The 20,123-nt window shown below is 35.8% G+C and overlaps 1 protein-coding gene and 1 pseudogene across 1 annotated transcript in view; one reads left to right on the top strand and one right to left on the bottom strand.

Annotated features, from left to right (window-relative positions):
* STT3B (STT3 oligosaccharyltransferase complex catalytic subunit B) overlaps positions 1-20,123 on the bottom strand; it is a 97,901-nt gene that overhangs the window by 35,142 nt on the left and 42,636 nt on the right. Inside the window, exons 2-3 of the mRNA XM_067753585.1 lie at positions 11,595-11,703; positions 8,082-8,369 (exon numbers count right to left, since the gene is read on the bottom strand). Of these exons, the coding sequence (XP_067609686.1) occupies positions 8,082-8,369; positions 11,595-11,703 (397 nt within the window). The remainder of the gene's footprint in view (positions 1-8,081; positions 8,370-11,594; positions 11,704-20,123) is intronic.
* LOC137233072 (non-histone chromosomal protein HMG-14 pseudogene) lies at positions 17,795-18,273 on the top strand (annotated as a pseudogene).

Below are 20,123 nucleotides of genomic sequence, written 5' to 3'. Positions count from 1 at the left end.
GGTAAACAAAAGGTGGTATACAAATACAATGGAACATTATTTCAGCCTTAATAAAGGAAGGAAATTCTGACATATGCCAGAGCATGGATGAACCTTGAGGACATTAAGTGAAATCATCCAGTCACAAAAAGACAAAAACTGTATGATCCCACTTACATGAAATACTTAGAGCTGTCAAAATCATAGAGACAGAAAGTAGAATGGTGGTTGTCAGGGGCTGGGGAAAGTTAAAATGGGGGGTTATTGTTTAATAGATATAGTTTCAAGTTTTACAAGATGAAAAACTATGGCGATGGATGGTGGTGGTGATTGCACAACATTATGATCTATTTAACAACACTGGACTCTACACTCACAAATAGTTAAGATGGTAATTTTTATGTTACATGTATTTTATCACAATTAAAAAAACACACAAAAAAACAAAAGCAACAACCATGAGATACCACTTCATACCAACAGGCAAGTAAAACAAAAAAACTAGGAAAAAAAACAAGAATTGGCGAGGATTAGGAGAAATTAAAACCCTCGTACATTGCCAGTGGAAATGTAAAACTGGGAAACCACTGTGGGAAACAGTCTGGCAGTTCCCCAGAAAGTTAATCACAAAGTTATCACGTCAACCAATAATTCCACTCTTAGGTATATATGGAAGAGAAATGAAAATATATGTCCACATAAAAACTTGTACACAAATGTCATTAACAGCACTATTCATTAACAGTCAATGTCATCAACTAATGGTGAATTTAAAAAATGTGGTATTGGGTTTCCCTGGTGGCGCAGTGGTTGGGAGTCCGCCTGCCGATGCAGGGGACACGGGTTCGTGCCCCGGTCTGGGAAGGTCCCACATGCCGCGGAGCGGCTGGGCTCGTGCACCATGGCCGCTGGGCCTGCGCGTCCGGAGCCTGTGCTCCACCAACGGGAGAGGCCACAACAGTGAGAGGCCCGCGTACTGCAAAAAAATAAAATAAAATAAAAAATAAAAAATGTGGTATTATCCATACAATGGATTATTCAGCCATAAAAAGGAAGTACTGATACATGTCAAAAATATGAATGATTATGCTAAGGGAATGAAGCCATACATAAAAGGTCACTTTTTTTAATGCAGGTTTTATTTACATGAAATGTCCAGAATAGGTAAGTCTTTAAACAGAAATTAAATTAATGGAGGAAAGGCATAATTGGGAGGTACAAGGTTTCTTTAGGAGGTGATAAAATGTTCTGTAGGTACACAGTGGATACTAAAAACCACTGAACTGTATGCTTTAAAATGGTTGAAATAGTGAATTCATGTTACATGAATTTTGTCTCAATTTCTTACAGTGAAATTTTAAAAAATGTTGAAAGGTAATTAACATGCCAGTTAAGGCACTCCTGCAATGATTCAGACTATGCTATGTTAAAAGAATATAAAGAATAAAAAAACTATATATAAACAATACCAGTTTTGCATTTCATAAAAGCATACAAAATTTAAAAAATATGACAAAATGCAAATGTAGTAACACCTGGGTGATGGCTTCTTTACATTAGTTTTCTATGTTTCTAAATTTCCAACATACAGAATATATTATTAAAAAATTTATTACAAAATGTTTCAAACATATATTTGCTTTGGATGATTTTATTTAAAAAAAAATTTTTTTTTTTACTGACATAGTTGAATCTCCCTTCATACTTTCTTCCTCAATATCACCCACCCATACTCAGGAGTAACCACTATCAAAGCTGGTATATATATGGATAAATGCCATATTTTTATACTTTCATTACAAACAGGTATAAACAAACAGTACACAATATGGTCTGTACTATTTAAAATTACTGTATGTATTCTACCTTAACTTATTTTTCCATTTGGCATTATACTGTCAAGCTCCATCCATTCATATGTATTGTCAAGATATATACTTAATATGTAATTTAAATACTAAGTACTAGTTAAAAGACCTCAAAAGGATATTCCAAATTTTAAGGGTTTTTCTCAGTTGTTTTTAAACATTTTTTGGTGAATACAACAGCATCAGCAGCATCCGGCTGCTTGTCATCATCTTCATCAGCATGGGTGCTTTTCTTTCTTCTCTCTTAAACTCAAGATCAAGCAACTGTCTATGTTGATTGACTGCAACAATTCTCCTCTGAAATTCCTTGCCAAAGCAAAAATATCCACAAGCTAAAGAGCTTTAAAAGATGTAAAATACAAAAGAGAAAAATGCTACCATTTTGCTACCATTCACCTAGCTACCTAAAAATATATGAGTATTCATATATTTTGGATCAATAAAAATTTGGAGCAATTTCCAACACTGAAATAGTATGAACATAGGCTAAAATAATAAAGAAGAAAACAATTAAATATATGCAAGGTTTAAATTGAAGCTAGTACTAAGGAGCATCCTTTCCCTTGCAGGAAAAACATTAAGTTTAGATAGCTTAGCAATAAATAGATTTCTGGTTTCTGGTTCTACATGTAAGGAGCTTGGACGTCACCACTCAGTCCTAACAAGTAAAAAGCTGAACAGACTGAAAAATCAACAACTCTTCCTGGATCTGTGAGTGAGGGGAAGACACAGGACAAACTGCTGCTCGCAACAATGGAGAGACACACATGCAGGAATCAATACTGCAAATAACTGGGGGCAGGGAGGTGGGTAGGAAAACCTAAGTCTCAGTGTGGAGACTTAAAAACTCCAGGATGGACTAAGTCATATGGTGGTCCCCACAATTATGCTGGACTTGCCTTGAAGATCTTAATCGGGTTCTCACAATAAATATATGGAAAAGCAAAATCCCTTTGTTGCTTCTGGCACAGGGAGCGGAACAGAAACCATTTTGAAAAATGCAAAGGCATTCTATTCTTAACAAGGCCTGTCCTCAGAAGAAACTATTAGCCAGAGCCTGACCTGCTGGGGTGTTATCAGAGCCTAACTGACCTGGGGAAGGGAAATACATAACTCCAGTCAGCTCTAGCCATCCTTTCCCACCTAAGCGGGGAGAGAGAAAAAAGAAACATTTGTAAAGTTCACAGTCCAACTTACTAAAAGACTTAGACCTAATCATAGGACTATACCTTACCTCCTGATTACTAAAGGCTTATTCACAGCAATTCCTTTTACCAAGTGTATCATGTCTGGCTATGAAGACAATATTGCAGGGCATACCAAAAGGCAAAAAACCACAATTTAAAGAAACAGAGGAAGCATCAGAACCAGATATGGCAAGGATTCTGAAAGTATCAGACCAGGAATTTAAAACTATGATTAATATGCTAGGAGTTCCAATGGATAAAGGAGATAGCATGCAAGAATAAATGGGAAATGTAAGCAGAGAGCTGGAAATCCTAAGAACCAAAAACAAAACAAAACAAAAAACAAAACAAAAAAAAGAGGCTACAGGTGAAATGAAGGATGCCTATGCTGAGTTTATGAATAGACTGGCCATGGCTGAGGAAATCATCTCTGAATTAGAGGCTATATCAATAGAAACCTCCAAAACTGAAAAGAATGAAGACTAGAAAAAAAATAAAACAGAATATCCAAGGTCTGTGGAACAACAACAAAGGTATAATATACATGTAATAGAAATACCAGAAGGAGAGGAGAAAAAGGAACAGAATATCTGAAATGATAATGACTGATAATTTCTCCCAATAAAGTCAGCCATCAAACTACAGATCCAGAAAGCTCAAACACTAAGCAACAAATGCCAAAATAACCAACCACAACTAGGCATACCTTTTTCAAACTACAGAAAATCAAAGATAAAGAAAAAAATCCTGAAAGAAGCCAGAGCAAAAGACACCTTGCCTATAGAAGAACAAGGATAAGGATTACATGACTTCTACTCAGAAACCATACAAGCAAGACAAAAAGTGAAATATTTAAAGTATTGAGAGAAGAAAACCTCCAATCTAGAATTTTGTGCCCTGTGAAATTATCCTTCCAAGTTAAAGGAGAAATAAAGACTTTCTCAGACAAACAAAAATTGAGGGAATTTGTTGACAGATTTGCCTTACAATAAATGCTAAAAGTTCTTTAACAAGAAGGAAAATAACATAGATCAGGATCTTAGATCTACATGAAGAAAGGAAGAGCATCAAAGATGAAGTAAAGGTAAATTTAAAACTTTTACTTTTCTTATTCTTAATTTATCAAACAGAAAAGTCTGTTGAAAATAATAATACCAACAATGTATTCTATTATGTATGCTCATATAAAAGTGAAATGAGTGACAAGTTATGATACAAGGGACAAGAGGGAGGAATTAGGATTATTTTGTTATTATAAGGTACTCACTGCCTATAAAGTGATACAGACAGACCTCAGAGATATTGTGGGTTTGGTTTCAGACCACCACAATAAAGTGAATATTGCAGTAAAGCAAGTCACATGAATTTGTTTCCCAGGGCATATAAAAGCTGTTTCCACTAAATTGTAGTCTATTAAGAGTACATTATGGGGCTTCCCTGGTGGCACAGTGGTTGAGAGTCCGCCTGCCGATGCAGGGGACGTGGGTTTGTGCCCCGGTCCGGGAAGATCCCACATGCCGTGGAGCGGCTGGGCCCATGAGCCACAACTACTGGAGCCCACACACCTAGAGCCCATGCTCCGCAACAAGAGAAGCCACCGCAATGAGAAGCCTGCGCACCACAACAAAGAGTAGCCCCCACACGCTGCAATTAGAGAAAGCCCGCGTGCAGCAACAAAGACCCAACGCAGCCAAAAATAAATAAATTAAATAAATTAAACAAAAAGAGTATATCATGCTTTAAAAAACCAACACATATACTTTAATTAAAGAGTACTTCATTGCTAAAAAATGCTAACCATCATCTGGGCCTTTAGTGAGTTGTAATCTTTTTGCAATAGTAACATCAAAGATCTCTGATCACAGATCACCATAACAAATATAATAATGAAAAAGTTTGAAATATTGTGAGAAATACCAAAATGTGACAGAGACACAAAGTGAGAAAATACTGTTGGATAAATGGCACTGACAGACTTGTTTGATGCAGGGTTGCCACAAACTTTCAATTTCTAAAAAAGCAGTATCTGTGAAGTACAATAAAATGAGAATATGCCTGTATAGTATTCTTTGAAAGAGAACTTGGATTAGCTGTAAATGTATGTTGCAAACTCTATGGCAACCACTAAAAAGTTATAAAACAAAGTATAACTGATATGCCAGAAAAAGAGAGAAAATTGAACATATAAAATGCTTAGTTAAAACGACAAAAGGGGGGCTTCCCTGGTGGCGCAGTGGTTGAGAGTCCGCCTGCCGGGGCAGGGGACGCGGGTTCGTGCCCCGGTCTGGGGGGATCCCACGTGCCGCAGAGCGGCTGGGCCTGTGAGCCATGGTTGCTGGGCCTGCGCGTCCGGAGCCTGTGCTCCGCAGCGGGAGAGGGCACAGCAGGGAGAGGCCCGCGTACTGCAAAAACAAAAACAAAAAAAACGACAAAAGGTAGAAAAAAAAAGAGTATAGAACAAAAATAAAACAAAGAACTAAAGAGTTCCAACTAGAAGACAGTAACATATATGGTAAATATTAATCCAACTAATAACAGCCATCTGAACATCAATGGTCTAAATGCACAACTTAAAAAAACAAATTGTCAGGGTGTATCAAAATCCAAGACCCAACTATATGTTGTCTACAAGAAACCCACTTTAAATATAAAGATTCATATAGTTTTAAAATAAATAGATGGCAAAAAATACACCATGCTAACACTAATCAAAAGAATGCAAGAGTAGCAATATTAATCTCAGATAGAGCCGACCTCAAAGCAAAGAAGTGATCAAACAAGGGCATTACACAATGACAAAAGGATTAATTCTCAAAGACGACATAATCCTTAAAGTGCATGTGCCTAACAACAAAGTGTCAAACTACATGAGGAAATACTGATAGAGCCACGAGGGTAAATGGATGAATCCACTACCATAAATGGAGACTTAAACCGCCCCCCGAGATGGATGAATCCAGCAGGTAGAAAATCAGTAAGATTTTCATGATTTAAGAAAATCATGAAACTCAACACCACCACCGATCAACTGGATATTGGATATAATGGACATCTAAACTCGATTTCATCCAAGGACAGCAGAATACATATTCTTCTCAAGCCTACCTGGAACATTCACCAAGGTAAACCACATCTGGGCCATGAAACACATCTTAACAAATTTGAAAGAATAAAAATCATGTAAGGTGTTGCTCTCAGCCCACAATGGAATTAAACTAAAAATCAGTAACAGAAAATTAACTGGAAAATCTCAAAATAAATGGGGATTAAACAACATACCTTTAAACAAATATATGGGTCAAATAAAAAAATCTCGAGAAAAATTTTAAAATATTGTTAACTAAATTAAAATGAAAATACAACTTACCAAAATTTGTGGGATGTAGAGAAAGCAGTGCTCATAGGGAAATTTACAGCACTGAATGTATATACAGAAAAGATAGATCTAAGACAATTATCTAAGTTTTCACCTTAGAAAACTAGAAAAAGAAGGGCAATTTAAATCCAAAGGAAGCAGAAGAAAAGAAGTAAGAATCAGGGCAGAAATCAATGAAGTTGAAAACAGGAAATTTATAGAGAAAAATCAATGAAACCACAAACTGGTTCTTTGGAAGATGAACAAAAATCAATACACCTCTAAGCCAGGCTAAGAAAAAAGGAAGACACAAATACTAATATTGGAAATAAAAGAAGGACAATCACTACAGATCCCACGGACATGTATTAAAAGGATAATAAAGGAATACAATAAACAACTCTATGTGCACAAACTTGATAACCTAAATGAAATGGACCAATTCTGTGAAAGAAATCTCCCAAAACTCAAATAAGAAGAGATAGACAATCTGAATAGCACTCTATTAAAGAAATGGAATCAATCAATAATTAATAACCTTCCAAAACAGAAAGCACCAGGCCAAGGTGGGTTCACTCGTGAATTCTACCAAACATTAAAAAAAAAAAAGCAATACTCTACAACCTCTTTCAGCAAACAGAAGTAGAGGGAATACTTCTTAACTCATTCTACAAGGCCAGCATTGTCCTAACGCCAAAATCAAAGACATTACAAGAAAAGAAAACTATAGACCAAGATCTCTCTCATTAACATGGATGCAAAAATCCTCAACAAGACATTAAGAAATCAAGTCTAACAACGTATTATAAGAATTATATATCAATATCATGACCAAGTGAGATTTATTCCAGGTATGACATAGTGGCTCAACATTTGAAAATCAATTAATGTAATTCATGACATCAAAAAGTCAAAGGAAATATATCATGTAACTACAGTTGACCCTTGAACAAGGCAGGGGTTGGGGCAGTGACCCCCTCACCCCCACTTGGTATCAAAAATCCACATATAACTTGACAGTAGGCCCTACATAATCTGTGGTTCCACATCTATGGATTCAACCAACCTTGGATCATGTAGTACTGTAGTATGTATTTACTGAAAAACAAACCTGTGTATAAGTGGACCTGCAGAGTTCAAACCCGTGTTGTTCAAGGGTTAACTGTGTATCAATAGATAGAGAAAAAGCATTCGACAAAATCCAACATCCATTCATGATAAAATCTCTCAGCAAACTATTGACAGAAATAGAGTGGAACTTCTTCAACTTGATAAATATTACCTAAAAGGCAAGGATGTTTCCTCTCACTACTCCTTTCCAACATCATACTGGAATTAGTAGCTAATACAGTAACACAAAAAAAGGAAATAGAAGGTATACAGATTGGGAAGGAAGAAATAACTTTGCAAGAGTAAAATAATACAAGTTTTGCAAACATAATTCAATATCCTAAGCCACTGAACCACATTTCATTTTCTTAAGTATTTGACTCCTCTCTCCCTTACAAAAGAAACAAAATCAAGAGCTCATTTTTTGATAGCCTCTTTATTGGAGCTATGACTTACTTGTTACAAACAGTAACAGAGTTCTCTGTATACAACTATAATTGATAAAAGACAAATGCTGCACAACAGCATTTCAGCAGGAAGTTCATGGGTATTAACGATAACAAAACATTAAGTTTTACTTACCCACAAGTAATACGTAAACTGAAGTGCAAAAATAGCAATGCCTTCATTATCAAAGGATCCAGCTACTGACCGAGAAATGTAACCTGGTACAATAGCAATAAAACAAGCAGCTAAAAGTCCTGCTCCTTGGTTCCAAAGTTCTCTGGTAAGCAGGAAAGTAGATATAGATGTAAGGCCGCTAAAAGTTGGTGCAAGGAACACACATACATCTCTTATGTGAACTGTTATGTTCAGTGTATTTAAAATCCAATGGATAAGGCCAGCTGTTATCATCAACCCTGGGTAAACCTAGGAAGAAAAAAAGAGGACAATTTAATTACATATAAAATGAGGTAGCTGAAAACACTAACATAAGCTCCTTTCTTTATTATTACATATTGTTTATAGTAAGTTTGAGAATAAGTTCTTACAATAGTTTGCCTTCACACATTACAAAATTAAATGTTCTTTTGGATTAGATACAAATAAAAATCTGATATTCAGAGATACATATTTAAGCAAAAGAAGAAAGATCATATTGAATGAATGATTAAAAGTGAAGAGGTTTAACAATGAAAAACTAGGTAACTTTCTTATTGATCCCACTTATCTTTTCACTATAAAACAGGGTCCTAATCTAACATATCCTTAAGTTTGGAGTTTTAATGTGCTCCAACATCGCCTATACTTGTGTTCAAGGGACTGAGAAAAGGATGGAAGATGAAAGAAAGTTATGTGCAATATTACTTAAGTGGTATTTATAAATGATTTTTCCCTTCTTTCAAATTCAAGATTTGGAAAGTAAACAATTCTAGCTAGGAAAAGAAGGACTAGTTAGTTGGTGAATTCAGATATAATATTTTCAGACTCCTGGAAGGTTAGACCTTTTTACACTTCTTTAAATATTTAAGGATAGAAAGGAAATAATAAACTAGAATAGGCCAGTTAACAGTTATATTCTTCACCCTCCCTCTAAAAGAGAACATAAAACATTAAGAGGATTCAAAGAACAAGAAATAGGACATTAATTCTGAGCTCTTCTTCAGTGATTAAAATGTGTATTTATATTTCCATCCTTATCTAAATCCTAAAAGATTCTTTTTCTTTTTCCATCACTGAAACTACAAAGAATGTTATAAATTTCCTTTCCTAGCTATCCTATTTAAACTTGCGAACTCCCCATGGTCTTTAACCCAACTCCCTTGCTTTTTCTCCATAGCACTTATCACCATTTCACATACTATTTATTTTACTTATTTATTGTCTATTAACTAAACACCCTCACAAGAATATAAGCTCCAGAATAGCAAGAAAAATTTCCCCAGCATCCAGAGAACAATGATTGACACAAAATGAATGCTTGATAGAAGGTACAGAAGGCGAATGGGATAATGGAAGGGGGAAAAAGTATGGCAATCATCACCATTCTTAAAAATCAAAATTTTGTTCCATTTCATATACGATACCAGGCCTCAGTGTATGATTTTGTTAGCAATATTCAAAGAAAATGGAAATGAATTTGAAAATACTCTAAATATGGCAGACTGAACTGGCATATGAAATACAGCCAAAATATGTAGAAGTACTAGATGAAAGGACCAAAAAACTCTAAACAAACAAATAAAACCACCCAACAACAAAAAAGGCATATTTAAGCTCAAAAGGAAGGGAACCCTCCAGGTTCCAAACATAAAGAAGAAATTCGAACTAGGTACTGATGTCGTTGGAATCTAAAAAGAGAAAAAACAAAGCAGGCTTGATATATAGGTACTCGAGGTTGGGGGGTAGTTACTACTCACCACAGGGATCAAAGAAAAGGCCTAATTCCCAGCACAAAGCCAGGGCCCGTTTATGAAACTAGACTAGACAAGTTCTACCCATCCATCAAGGGAAACAGTAAGGAACTCTTGCCTTACTTCCAAAGCTTTGAATAGAAACAAAACAAGAAATAAGAAACTCATTCATCACATGGGTGAATATGGGTTCCACATTTGTAACAACTTCATGTATAAAAAACATCAAGCTGAGAAATAACCTCTAAAAACTGTCCTAAAAGCAGTAAGACCTCTAAGGGCTCCAGCAAAGGCAAATGAGAAAGATTTTAAGGATGGTCCCAAACACCAAGTCTCAGAAAACAAGCCTTCATTGAGGGTGAATTCAAGGTAAAAATTTATAAACACACCAGGAAACAAACTATAGTAATCAAAGACTAGTACAATGAAGTATATGATAGCATTCACCCCACAAGAAGTACAGATACAGCCATCTACCACATCTCTCACAATTCTTTCTAATTCACCCTAATTCATGACTATTCTCCTGTATCTTTCTCTCTGTTTACATCAAAGAACTTAATGTGTGACAAGAGATCCACTTGTCAGAAATAGTGGCTAGTATGAGGTAATCCAAATTATAAACACAGATTATAAACACAACATATGACTACCATGGAGAACATATTCCTTTCCAAACACCGAGGGAACATTTATAAAAGTTGGCTATATCTTGGGCCACAAATCATGTCTCAAATAATTTCAAAGATTAAAATTACAGAATTTGTTCTCTAACCATAATATATTGGAAGTATAAAGCAAAAAAAAAGATAACTAGGAAATTCTATTATGTTTAAAACTTAAATACAACCCCAAGTAACCCATGAATCAGGGCAAATTATAGTGGAAATTAAAATACACTTTGACCTGAACAATAATGAAAATACTACATATCAAAACTTATGCAATGTAGTTAAAACTGATTATTGGGAAATTTAAAGCTTCAAAATGAATACACTAATAACAAAGAAATGTTGAAAATTACTGAGCAAACTGTATCAGGAAGACAGATAAAAACATCAAAACAAACTCAAGAAAGTGGGAGGAAGGAAATAAATGGAAATTAACATAAGAGAAAGCAAATATTTAATAATCAACAAAGTCAAAGTTTCTTTGGGTTAAGAAATCTACTAAAATTGATAAACCTCTGACAAAACTGATCCAGAAAAAAATACTACACATATATATTGCCCAAATAGGTGTCTTGTCTTTCATTTTCTCTTCAGGATTCTCCTTACATCCCAAATCCTAAAAATATTTTCTCTTATATCATCTTCTGGACATTATAATTCCCCATGAACTATGATCAATACTCAATTACCTCGAGTAATTGGGACCTGGAAAATTAGAATTATCTGATTCTTCTACATTTCTATTTCCTTCCAAAAATTTTTTTTCAATAAAGTTGTTATAGAACAAGACAAAAACATACAAATAATCTGAACTTAAATGTGTGACAAGAGATCCACCTGTCAGAAATAGTGGCTAGTATGAGGTAACCCAGAAACAGGTTGGGGGGTGAGAGTGGGAAGAAGAGGGTCAAGAAAAGAGATTTAGCAAGTTAAATACTAATCAGCCACAGAAAAATGTGTTAGTTAACTATACAAAGCTTTCAAGAATTGCCACCACCTTAGTGATTAATGATTTACTCAAATAACTGCAAGATTTTAAGATTAACATAAATAACTGCAAATATACTTACAGTACCACCGACTATTCTTCCTAGTGGATACCATGCTCTTTCATCAAACCAATTTAAAAATTCATAGAACCCATGAGATGCAAGATGATGTGTTGATCTATAATTAAACCTAGAGAAAACAGGAAAAAAAGAAACGTTATAAAACTTTACTAGAAAAAAATAGCTCTATCTTTCTAATATTATACTTTATATTTAACTCTTTATATATAGCTCTATGGCTACATAAATACATCTTTTATAACAATTTTCCTTAAACCTAAGTAACACATTATTTTCCAAGAAATAGGCAAATACCTCTAAATATAACTAAAAACAAAGTCCCCCCCCCAAAAAAAAACAACTCACCAAACCAGTAATGCTCAAAATTTGGCCACTGCCTGGGGTACAGATGGTAGACAGCTATGCATCTGAATTTTTAAAAAGTGAGGGTACATACAATTTACCAAATGGTCAAAGAAGTCAATGACTCTCAAAAGATTAAAAATCACTGACAGAAAATAGCATCAAAATGAAGGATGCACATTCAACATAATTGCCTCCAATCCTATAACCCTAAAAATTACAGAAATAAAGAATAAGTTATAATAGCACTAAAACCATGGGAGATGAACTGTAACAGCACTTTAAAACAAGAACATGACCTTAACGAATGAGAAATTTCATCAACGAAAGACAAAAAAACCAAATGAGAAGAAATGAGATGGAAGAAGCCACAGCCCAAACTGCAACCAGAAGTAAACTGCAAACTATGGTATGTGTGTGTGTGTTGGGGGGGGTGGGGGAATGGGAGGAGTTTCCAGGATGTTCCATGTTTAGTATAAAGTTGTTATGGGGCAGGGGGGCAAGAGAAAATCCTGCAGCAATCCTCAGGGTAATGAGCATTAGGAACAGCCAGGGAGGTGGATCCCCTCGCCCTACCATTGCCAAGCAAGGAAGTGGGCCTCAAAGGTATCTGCAATACACGTAGACAAGTGATTCAAAAAGTGGAATAGTGCTTGCCAGAAAGAAGATGAATAGGAATCCTCATATCCAAATTCAGCTTGATATATCCTTCCCAATAGCAAGCCATGACTCTCCCTCCCATAATCACTAGATACAAACACTGTAGTATTTGTAGACAGACTTGATCAAATACAAAAATAAGCACACATCCAAAAACCAAACATTTAAGAAAAGTAGACAATATGAAATCTAAGCATCGAAATCAATGAGTGGAAGAACTAATACCATAGAAAACAGAAATAGGAATATCTTCAGAAATAAGATAAGCCACAGCAGCCTGAAAGGAAGCATATCCTAGAGGTTAAGACTACGAGTGTTAGAATCATACTGCCTGGGTTTGAATATCTTAGTTCCATACTTATTTGCTATGTGACCTTGGTTTGGCAAACAACTCATGGTCTCTCTGTGCTCTAGTTTCTTCATCTGTAGAAAAGGGATAACAATAGTACCTATGTCAATAAGGTGGCTATGATAAGTAAACAATATAATGTCTCTAAAGCACTCAGAGGCTACTGCTACTATCACTGTGAAATGAAGATCTACGATAAAAGCACTATTTAAGTTTTTGAATGTCAAATGACTGTTAAGATAAACAAAATAAAGGATGGGCTAAATAGTAAAAAGGTCAAAGATGCAAAGCAAATTAGTAACAAGACAGAAAGTATTCTGAGGGGTGGCATTAGAAAGATGGTGCAGTAGGAGATACCAGCCTTCATACCCCCAACAAAAAACAAGAAATAGACAACTATCCATGAAGGAAAATATCCCCAGGAGGCTCATGCAGAACTGAGATCCTACAGCAGCACAATGAAGCAAAAAATGGGGATCAACCATACAGAAGGATCACTAGGGAGACAGGCTTAGCTGAGACATCTAGAGACAGCCAGGAACAAAGAAGGGTAGAGGCTATCAGTATCAGCCATGTGGTAGGACCACTGCAGTGTCCAGTGTGGTCTGCTCTGTGGAGGACCTAGGCAGGCTCTTCAACTGAGGACAATAGCACCCATGACAGCTTTCACAAAGGAGGACCCCATAAGTATTCATCAGGACAAACTCCAGTGGCGTGCTCTGCAGAGGACAACAGCAGCTTTCACCAAAAGCCATCACTGCCACAGGGCCCCTGGAGAGGGAGACATTGCTCTGTCCTCAGCAAGAAAGAGCTACTGCTGCACTGCCCCATGACCAGGGCTGCCACAACCCCCTAATCCCACAAATGTTCTGGACTCCAGAACCACTGTTGCTCTGTAAGTGTTTACACTTCAGACTCCAGCTCTGCAGCTGCTTTGTGTGTGCCTGAGCTCCAGACCCTAGCTCCATGGCTACTCCATGGGCACTCATCAGTACTACCATGATTAAGAGGACACCTGTGAGCTGAACCTGGTGCCAAGAGAGATCCCCTTGGCCACAACAACTCCTGTGGGAGAAAAAGAGACCAGAAGGTCCCCAACAGCCCTTAACAGCCCCATGGACACTTGCTGCCTTGGCCATTGAGGACCCCTGCAATCTTCACTAACACTGATCTCAGCTGTTGGAGCTACACAAAGACTACACCCCTGGATCTTCCCCAGAGTAAGAACTGCCACAGCCTATTCAGCTGGCACCCTCACACTTACCCACAGGTAAAGGTCTTTCCCGACCAAAACCACTCCATCAAATGGGCAGGCATAAATGCAAGGCTTCAACAAAAGTGAAAAAAATCAAGGAAACATGACACCACCAAAGGAACCCAATTATTTTCTAGTAACTGATCACAAAGAAACAGATCTATGAACTGCCTGACAAAGATTTCAAAGTAATTGTTTTAAGGAAGCTCAGCAAGCTATAAGAGAACCCAGAAAGGCTACTCAACAAATCAGGAAAACAATACATGATCAAAATAAGAAGTCCAAAAGAGAGATAGAAATTACAAAAACAACAACAAAAAAAAACCAAAGAGAATACTGGAGCTGATAAATACAATGAATAAAATGAAAAAAAATGCAGCAGAGAATATCAACAGCAGACATGAACAAGCAGAAGAAAGAATCTGAGAACTAGAAGAGAGGTTACTTGAAATTATCAGGGCAGAGGGAAAAAAAAAGTGAAAAATAGCCTACATTAACTATGCATCAAGGGTAATGATGGCTGCATTATGAGAGTTCTAGAAGGAGAGAAAGGGGTAGAAAGCTTGTTTAAATAAATAATGGCTAAAAACTTTCCAAATCTGGGGAGAGAAATTGATGGTCATCCAGGCATGTGATGTTCATAGGTACCAATACATATTCAACCCATAGAGGACTCCACTGAGAGACATTATAATAAAACTGTCAAAAATCAAAGACAGAGAATTTTGAAAGCAAGAGTAAAAAACTTATACATGGGACCCACATAAGGCTATCAGCAGATTTCTCAGCAGAAACCTTGCACCAGAATAGCATACATATAGTCAAAGTGCTTGAAGAAAAAAACTGCCAACCAAGAATATTCAGCAAAGCTGTCCTTCATAAAGACGTTCCCAAACAAACAAAAACCAAAAAAACAAACACTGAAGGAGTTCATCACTACCACACTGCCTTATAAGAAATGCTAAAGGGAGTCCTTCAAGCTAGCATGAAAGGGCAATAATTCGTAACATAAAAACATATATAACAGTATAAAACTCACTAGTAAGATAAGTATGTAATCAAATTCAGAAGATTCTACTATTGTAATGGTGTATAAATCACTTAACTAGTATAAAGATTGAAAGACAAAAATATCTATAGCTACAATAATTTGTTAAATACACAACATAAAAAGATTATGACATCTATAACATAATTGAAGGGGGGGTGTAAAAGAATAGAGATTTTGCATGCAACTGAATCAAATTATTAGCTTAAAGTTGACTGTTATAATCATAAAATGTTTTATGTAAACCTCAAGGAAGCCACAAAGCAAAAACCTATAGCAGATATAAAAAGATAAAGAGAAAAGAATCAAAGTATACTGCTAAGAAAAACTATCAAATCACAAAGGAAGACAGCACAAGAAGAAAGGAACAAAGGAACTAGAAAACAATTAACAAGATGGCAGTTGTTAAGTCTTTATCAGTAATCACTTTGAATGTAAATGGATTAAATTCTCCAATCAAAAGACATAGAGTGAGTAAATATATTAAAAACACAAGACTCAAACATATGCTAACAGAAAACTCACTTCAGCTTTAAGGATACACATAGGCTGAAAGTGGAGAGATGGAAAAAAAATTCTATGCAAACGTAAAGCAGAAGAGAGCAAGAATGGCTATACTTTTATCCAACAAAATAAATTATAAATCAAAAATTGTAACAGAGACAAAAGGTCATTCATTATAGAATGATAAATGGATCAACTGATCAACAGTATATAACAATTGAAATAGACAGCAATGCAATAATAGTAGCGGGCTTTAATACCCTACTTTCAATGAACAGATCAGAAAGAGAGAGTATGAATAAGGAAATACTGGACTTGAACTATGCTTTAAACCAAATGGATCTAACAGAGAACATTCCATCTAACAGCAGAACACACATTCTTCTTAAGTATAAACAGAATATTCTCCAGGAGAGATCACATACTGGGTCACAAAACGAGTCTTAACAAACTTAAGACAGAAATTATACCAAATATCTTTTCTGACCATAATGATATAAAATTAGAAATGAGTAAGAAAGCTAGAAAATTCACAAATATGTGGAAATTGAACAGTATTCTCCTGAACAATCAATAGGTCAAAGAAATAAAAAGAAAAATTTTAAAGTATCTTGAGATAAACACAAATGGAAAAACAACATACCAAAATGCAGCAAAAGCAATCTAAGACAGAAGTTTAAAGCAATAAACACTGGCATTAATAAAAAACAGACCTTAAATAAACAGCCTAACTTTATACCTCAACGAACTAGAAAAAGAATAAATTATGCCCAAAAAACAGAAGGAAGGAAATAACAAAAATCGGAGCAGAAATAAATGAAATAGAGACTAGAAAAAAAGAAAAAAAATGAAGTTTTGTTCAACTTTTTTTTTAAAAAGATAAGCAAAATTGACAAACCTTTAGCTAGACTAAGAAAAAAAAAAGAAGACAAAATCAGAAATGAAAGAGGAAATGTTACAACTAATACCACAGACACACAAAGGATCATAAGAGATTATTATGAACAATTATACACCAACAAATTGGATAACCCAGAAGAAATGGACAGAGTCTTAGAAACATACAACTTACATCAAAGACTGAACCAGGAAGAAATTTAAAAATCTGAACAGATCAATAACGAGTAAGGTGATTGCTGGGGGGTTTTGATCACTGATTCAAAGAAAAGCCTAGGACCAGATGGCTTCACTGGTGAATTCTACCAAACATTTAAAGAAGAATGAATGCCAATCCTTCTCAAACTCTTCCAAAAAATTAAAGAAGAAACCCTTTCAAAATCATTTTACAAGGCCAGCATTACCCTGATACCCAAGTCAGACAAGGACACAACAAGAAAATGACAGGCCAGGGTCCCTGATGAACAAAGATGCAAAAATCCTCAAGAAAATACCAGCAAATCGAATTCAACAGCACATTAAAAGGATCATACACCATAATTAACTGGAACTTATCCCTGAGTCAAGGACGGTTCACCATATGAAAATTAATAAATGTGATACCAAATTAACAGAATGAAGGATAAAAATCATATGATCATCTCTAAAGAGGCAGAAAGGGCCTCTGACAAAATTCAACATCCTTTCATGACAAAAACTAAAAAAATTAGGTATAGAAGAAATGTACCTCAAAATAATAAAGGCCATAGATGACAAGCCCACAGCTAGCATCATACTTCAATGGTGAAAAGTTGAAAGCTTTTCCCCTAAGATCAGGAACAAAACAAGAATACCCACTCTCACTCTTCTTTTCAACACAGTCCTAGCCTGAGCAATTAGGTAAGAAAAAGAAGTAAAAGGCTTCCAAATTGGGAAGGAAAAATTTAAATTGTCTGTTTGCAGATAACATGATCTTATATACAGAAAACTCTAAAGGCTTCACCAAGGATACAAGATCAACATTTAAAAAATCAGGTGCATTTCTATACACTAACTGAATTATCTGATAGAGAAATTAAGATAGCAATCCCGGGTTCTCCCACCACCCCCTCTGTGGGTCCCAGCAGCTTGGGCAGCAGGAGGAGTGGCAGCAGCCAGGCAGCCCAGCTTCACAAAGGCTCTCAGCGTGCCGCGGCTCGCAGGCACCCGGCACATGTCCACTCCACCGCCACGATGCCCAAGAGGAAGGTCAGCTCCGCTGAGGGGGCGGTGAAGGAGGAACCCAAGAGGAGATTGGCAAGGTCATCAGCTAAACTGGCTCCTGCAAAAGTGGAAACGAAGCCAAAAAGGGCAGCAGGAAAGGATACATCTTCAGACAAAAAGTGCAAACCAAAGGCAAAAAGGGGAGCAAAGGCAAAACAGGCTGAAGTGGCTAACCAAGAGACTAAAGAAGACTTACCTGCAGAAAATGGAGAAACTAAAAAAAAAAGAAAATGGAGAAACTAAAAACGAGGAGAGGCCAGCTTCTGATGAAGCAGGAGAGAAAGAAGCCAAGTCTGATTAATATCACACCCCTGGTCCTATCAGTGGTCCCCATCTCCCTTCTTGTACAATCCAGAGGAATACTGTTATCAACTATTTTGTAAATGCAAGTTTTTTTAGTAGCTCTGTTATCAACTATTTTGTAAATCCAAGTTTTTTAGTAGCTCTTGCATTTTGTAAAGGCAAGTTTTTTAGTAGCTTAAAAAAAAGCATTTAATGTAAATGCTTTTTTTTAAGAGGTGAAATCATTTGCTGGTTGTTTATTTTTTGGTACAACCAGAAAATACTGGGATATTGAATATGGGAGGCTTTGATTGTCTTGGGTGTCAGCTTAACATTCCACAGATGCGAGGGTAGCTTTTACATCTTATAATACAAAGCATACTAAATGGCAGTTTGGAGTCAGCGGTGCATTTAATGTCTTAAACACTTTAAATTACTTCTCTTCCCATGTTGTTTTTGGTATAATTGTTTCCTAAAGCAAACCACTCACCCCCTGGTCTTGGCTCTCCTGGGCAGAATTTTGTGCACTATGTAACATCTTTGGTCATGGTAGTCTGGTTCTTCTAGTAACTGTTAATGTGCTGTGAATGACTGACAATTTGAGTATGTAGGGTATATGACATTAAATTGTGAATTAGTGGGACTTACGATGTAACAGCATATCAATATTTGAAGATACTGGTATTTAATATCCAGTGAAGGAAAATTTGCCTCCAAATTTTAAGCTGGAAAGTCACTGGAATAACTTCAGAAAAGAATTACAACTACATGGTTTTTTAGATTTTTGGTACGTATGTTGAGAATTGTGTACAAATTGAAATGTCTATGTACTGATTCTCAAAACAACCAATAAAATCTCAATTATGAAAGACTTTCTTGAAGCACATAAAAAGAAAAGAGCAATCCCCCTTACAACAGTATAAAAATCAATAAAATATTTAACAATAAATTTAACCAAGAAGGTGAAAAACCTGTACAGTGAAAACTATAATACACTGATGAAAGAAGACACAAATAAATGGGAAGATATTATGTGCTCACGGATTGGAAGAATTATCAATAGTATTGTTAAAATGTCCATATAACCCAAAGCAATCTACAAATTCAGTGCAATCCCTATAAAAATTCCAATAGCATTTTTCACAGAAATAGAAAAATAACCCAAAATTTGCATGGAACCCCCAAAGACACTGAATAGCCAAAGCAGTCTTGAGAAAGAACAACAAAACTGGAAGTATCACACTCCCTGATTTCAAACTATGTTACAAAGCTATAGTAACAAAACAGTATGGTACTGGCATAAAAAAAGACACACAGACCTTTGGAACAGAACACAGAGCCCAGAAATAAACCCACACTTTTATAGTCAACTAATCTTTGACAAGGGCACCAAGAACAAACAATGAAGAAAGAATAGTCTCTTCAAATAAATGGTATTGGAAAACTGGATGTTATTAATATATGCAAAAGAATGAAACTGGACTCTTATCTTACACCATACACAAAAATCAACTTGAAATGCATATTGACTTCAATGTAAAATCTGAAACCATAAAACCCCTAGAGGAAAACAGAGAAAAATCTCCTTGACATGGGCCTTGGCAATGATTTTTGAGCATACGATGCCAAAAACACAAGCAACAAAAGCAAAAATGAACAACTGGGACTATATCAAGCTAAAAGGCTGTGCATAGCAAAGGAAAGAATAAACAGTATGAAAAGGCAACCTATGGAATGAGAGAAAATATTTGCAAACCATATATCTAATAAGGGGTTAATATCTAAAACACATAAGGAACTGATACCTCTCAACAGCAAAAAAAAAAAAAGCCAAAAAACAAAAACCCACAAAAAATCTGATTAATAAATGGTCAAAGAAGTCAAAGAACCTGAAAAGACATTTTCCCAGAGATATACAAATAGCCAGTTAGGTATATGAAAGGTGCTCAA

The sequence above is a fragment of the Pseudorca crassidens genome, chromosome 10 (assembly GCF_039906515.1).
Source record: "Pseudorca crassidens isolate mPseCra1 chromosome 10, mPseCra1.hap1, whole genome shotgun sequence".
Lineage (NCBI taxonomy): Eukaryota > Metazoa > Chordata > Mammalia > Artiodactyla > Delphinidae > Pseudorca > Pseudorca crassidens.
This window is presented reverse-complemented; position numbering and strand designations above follow the sequence as displayed.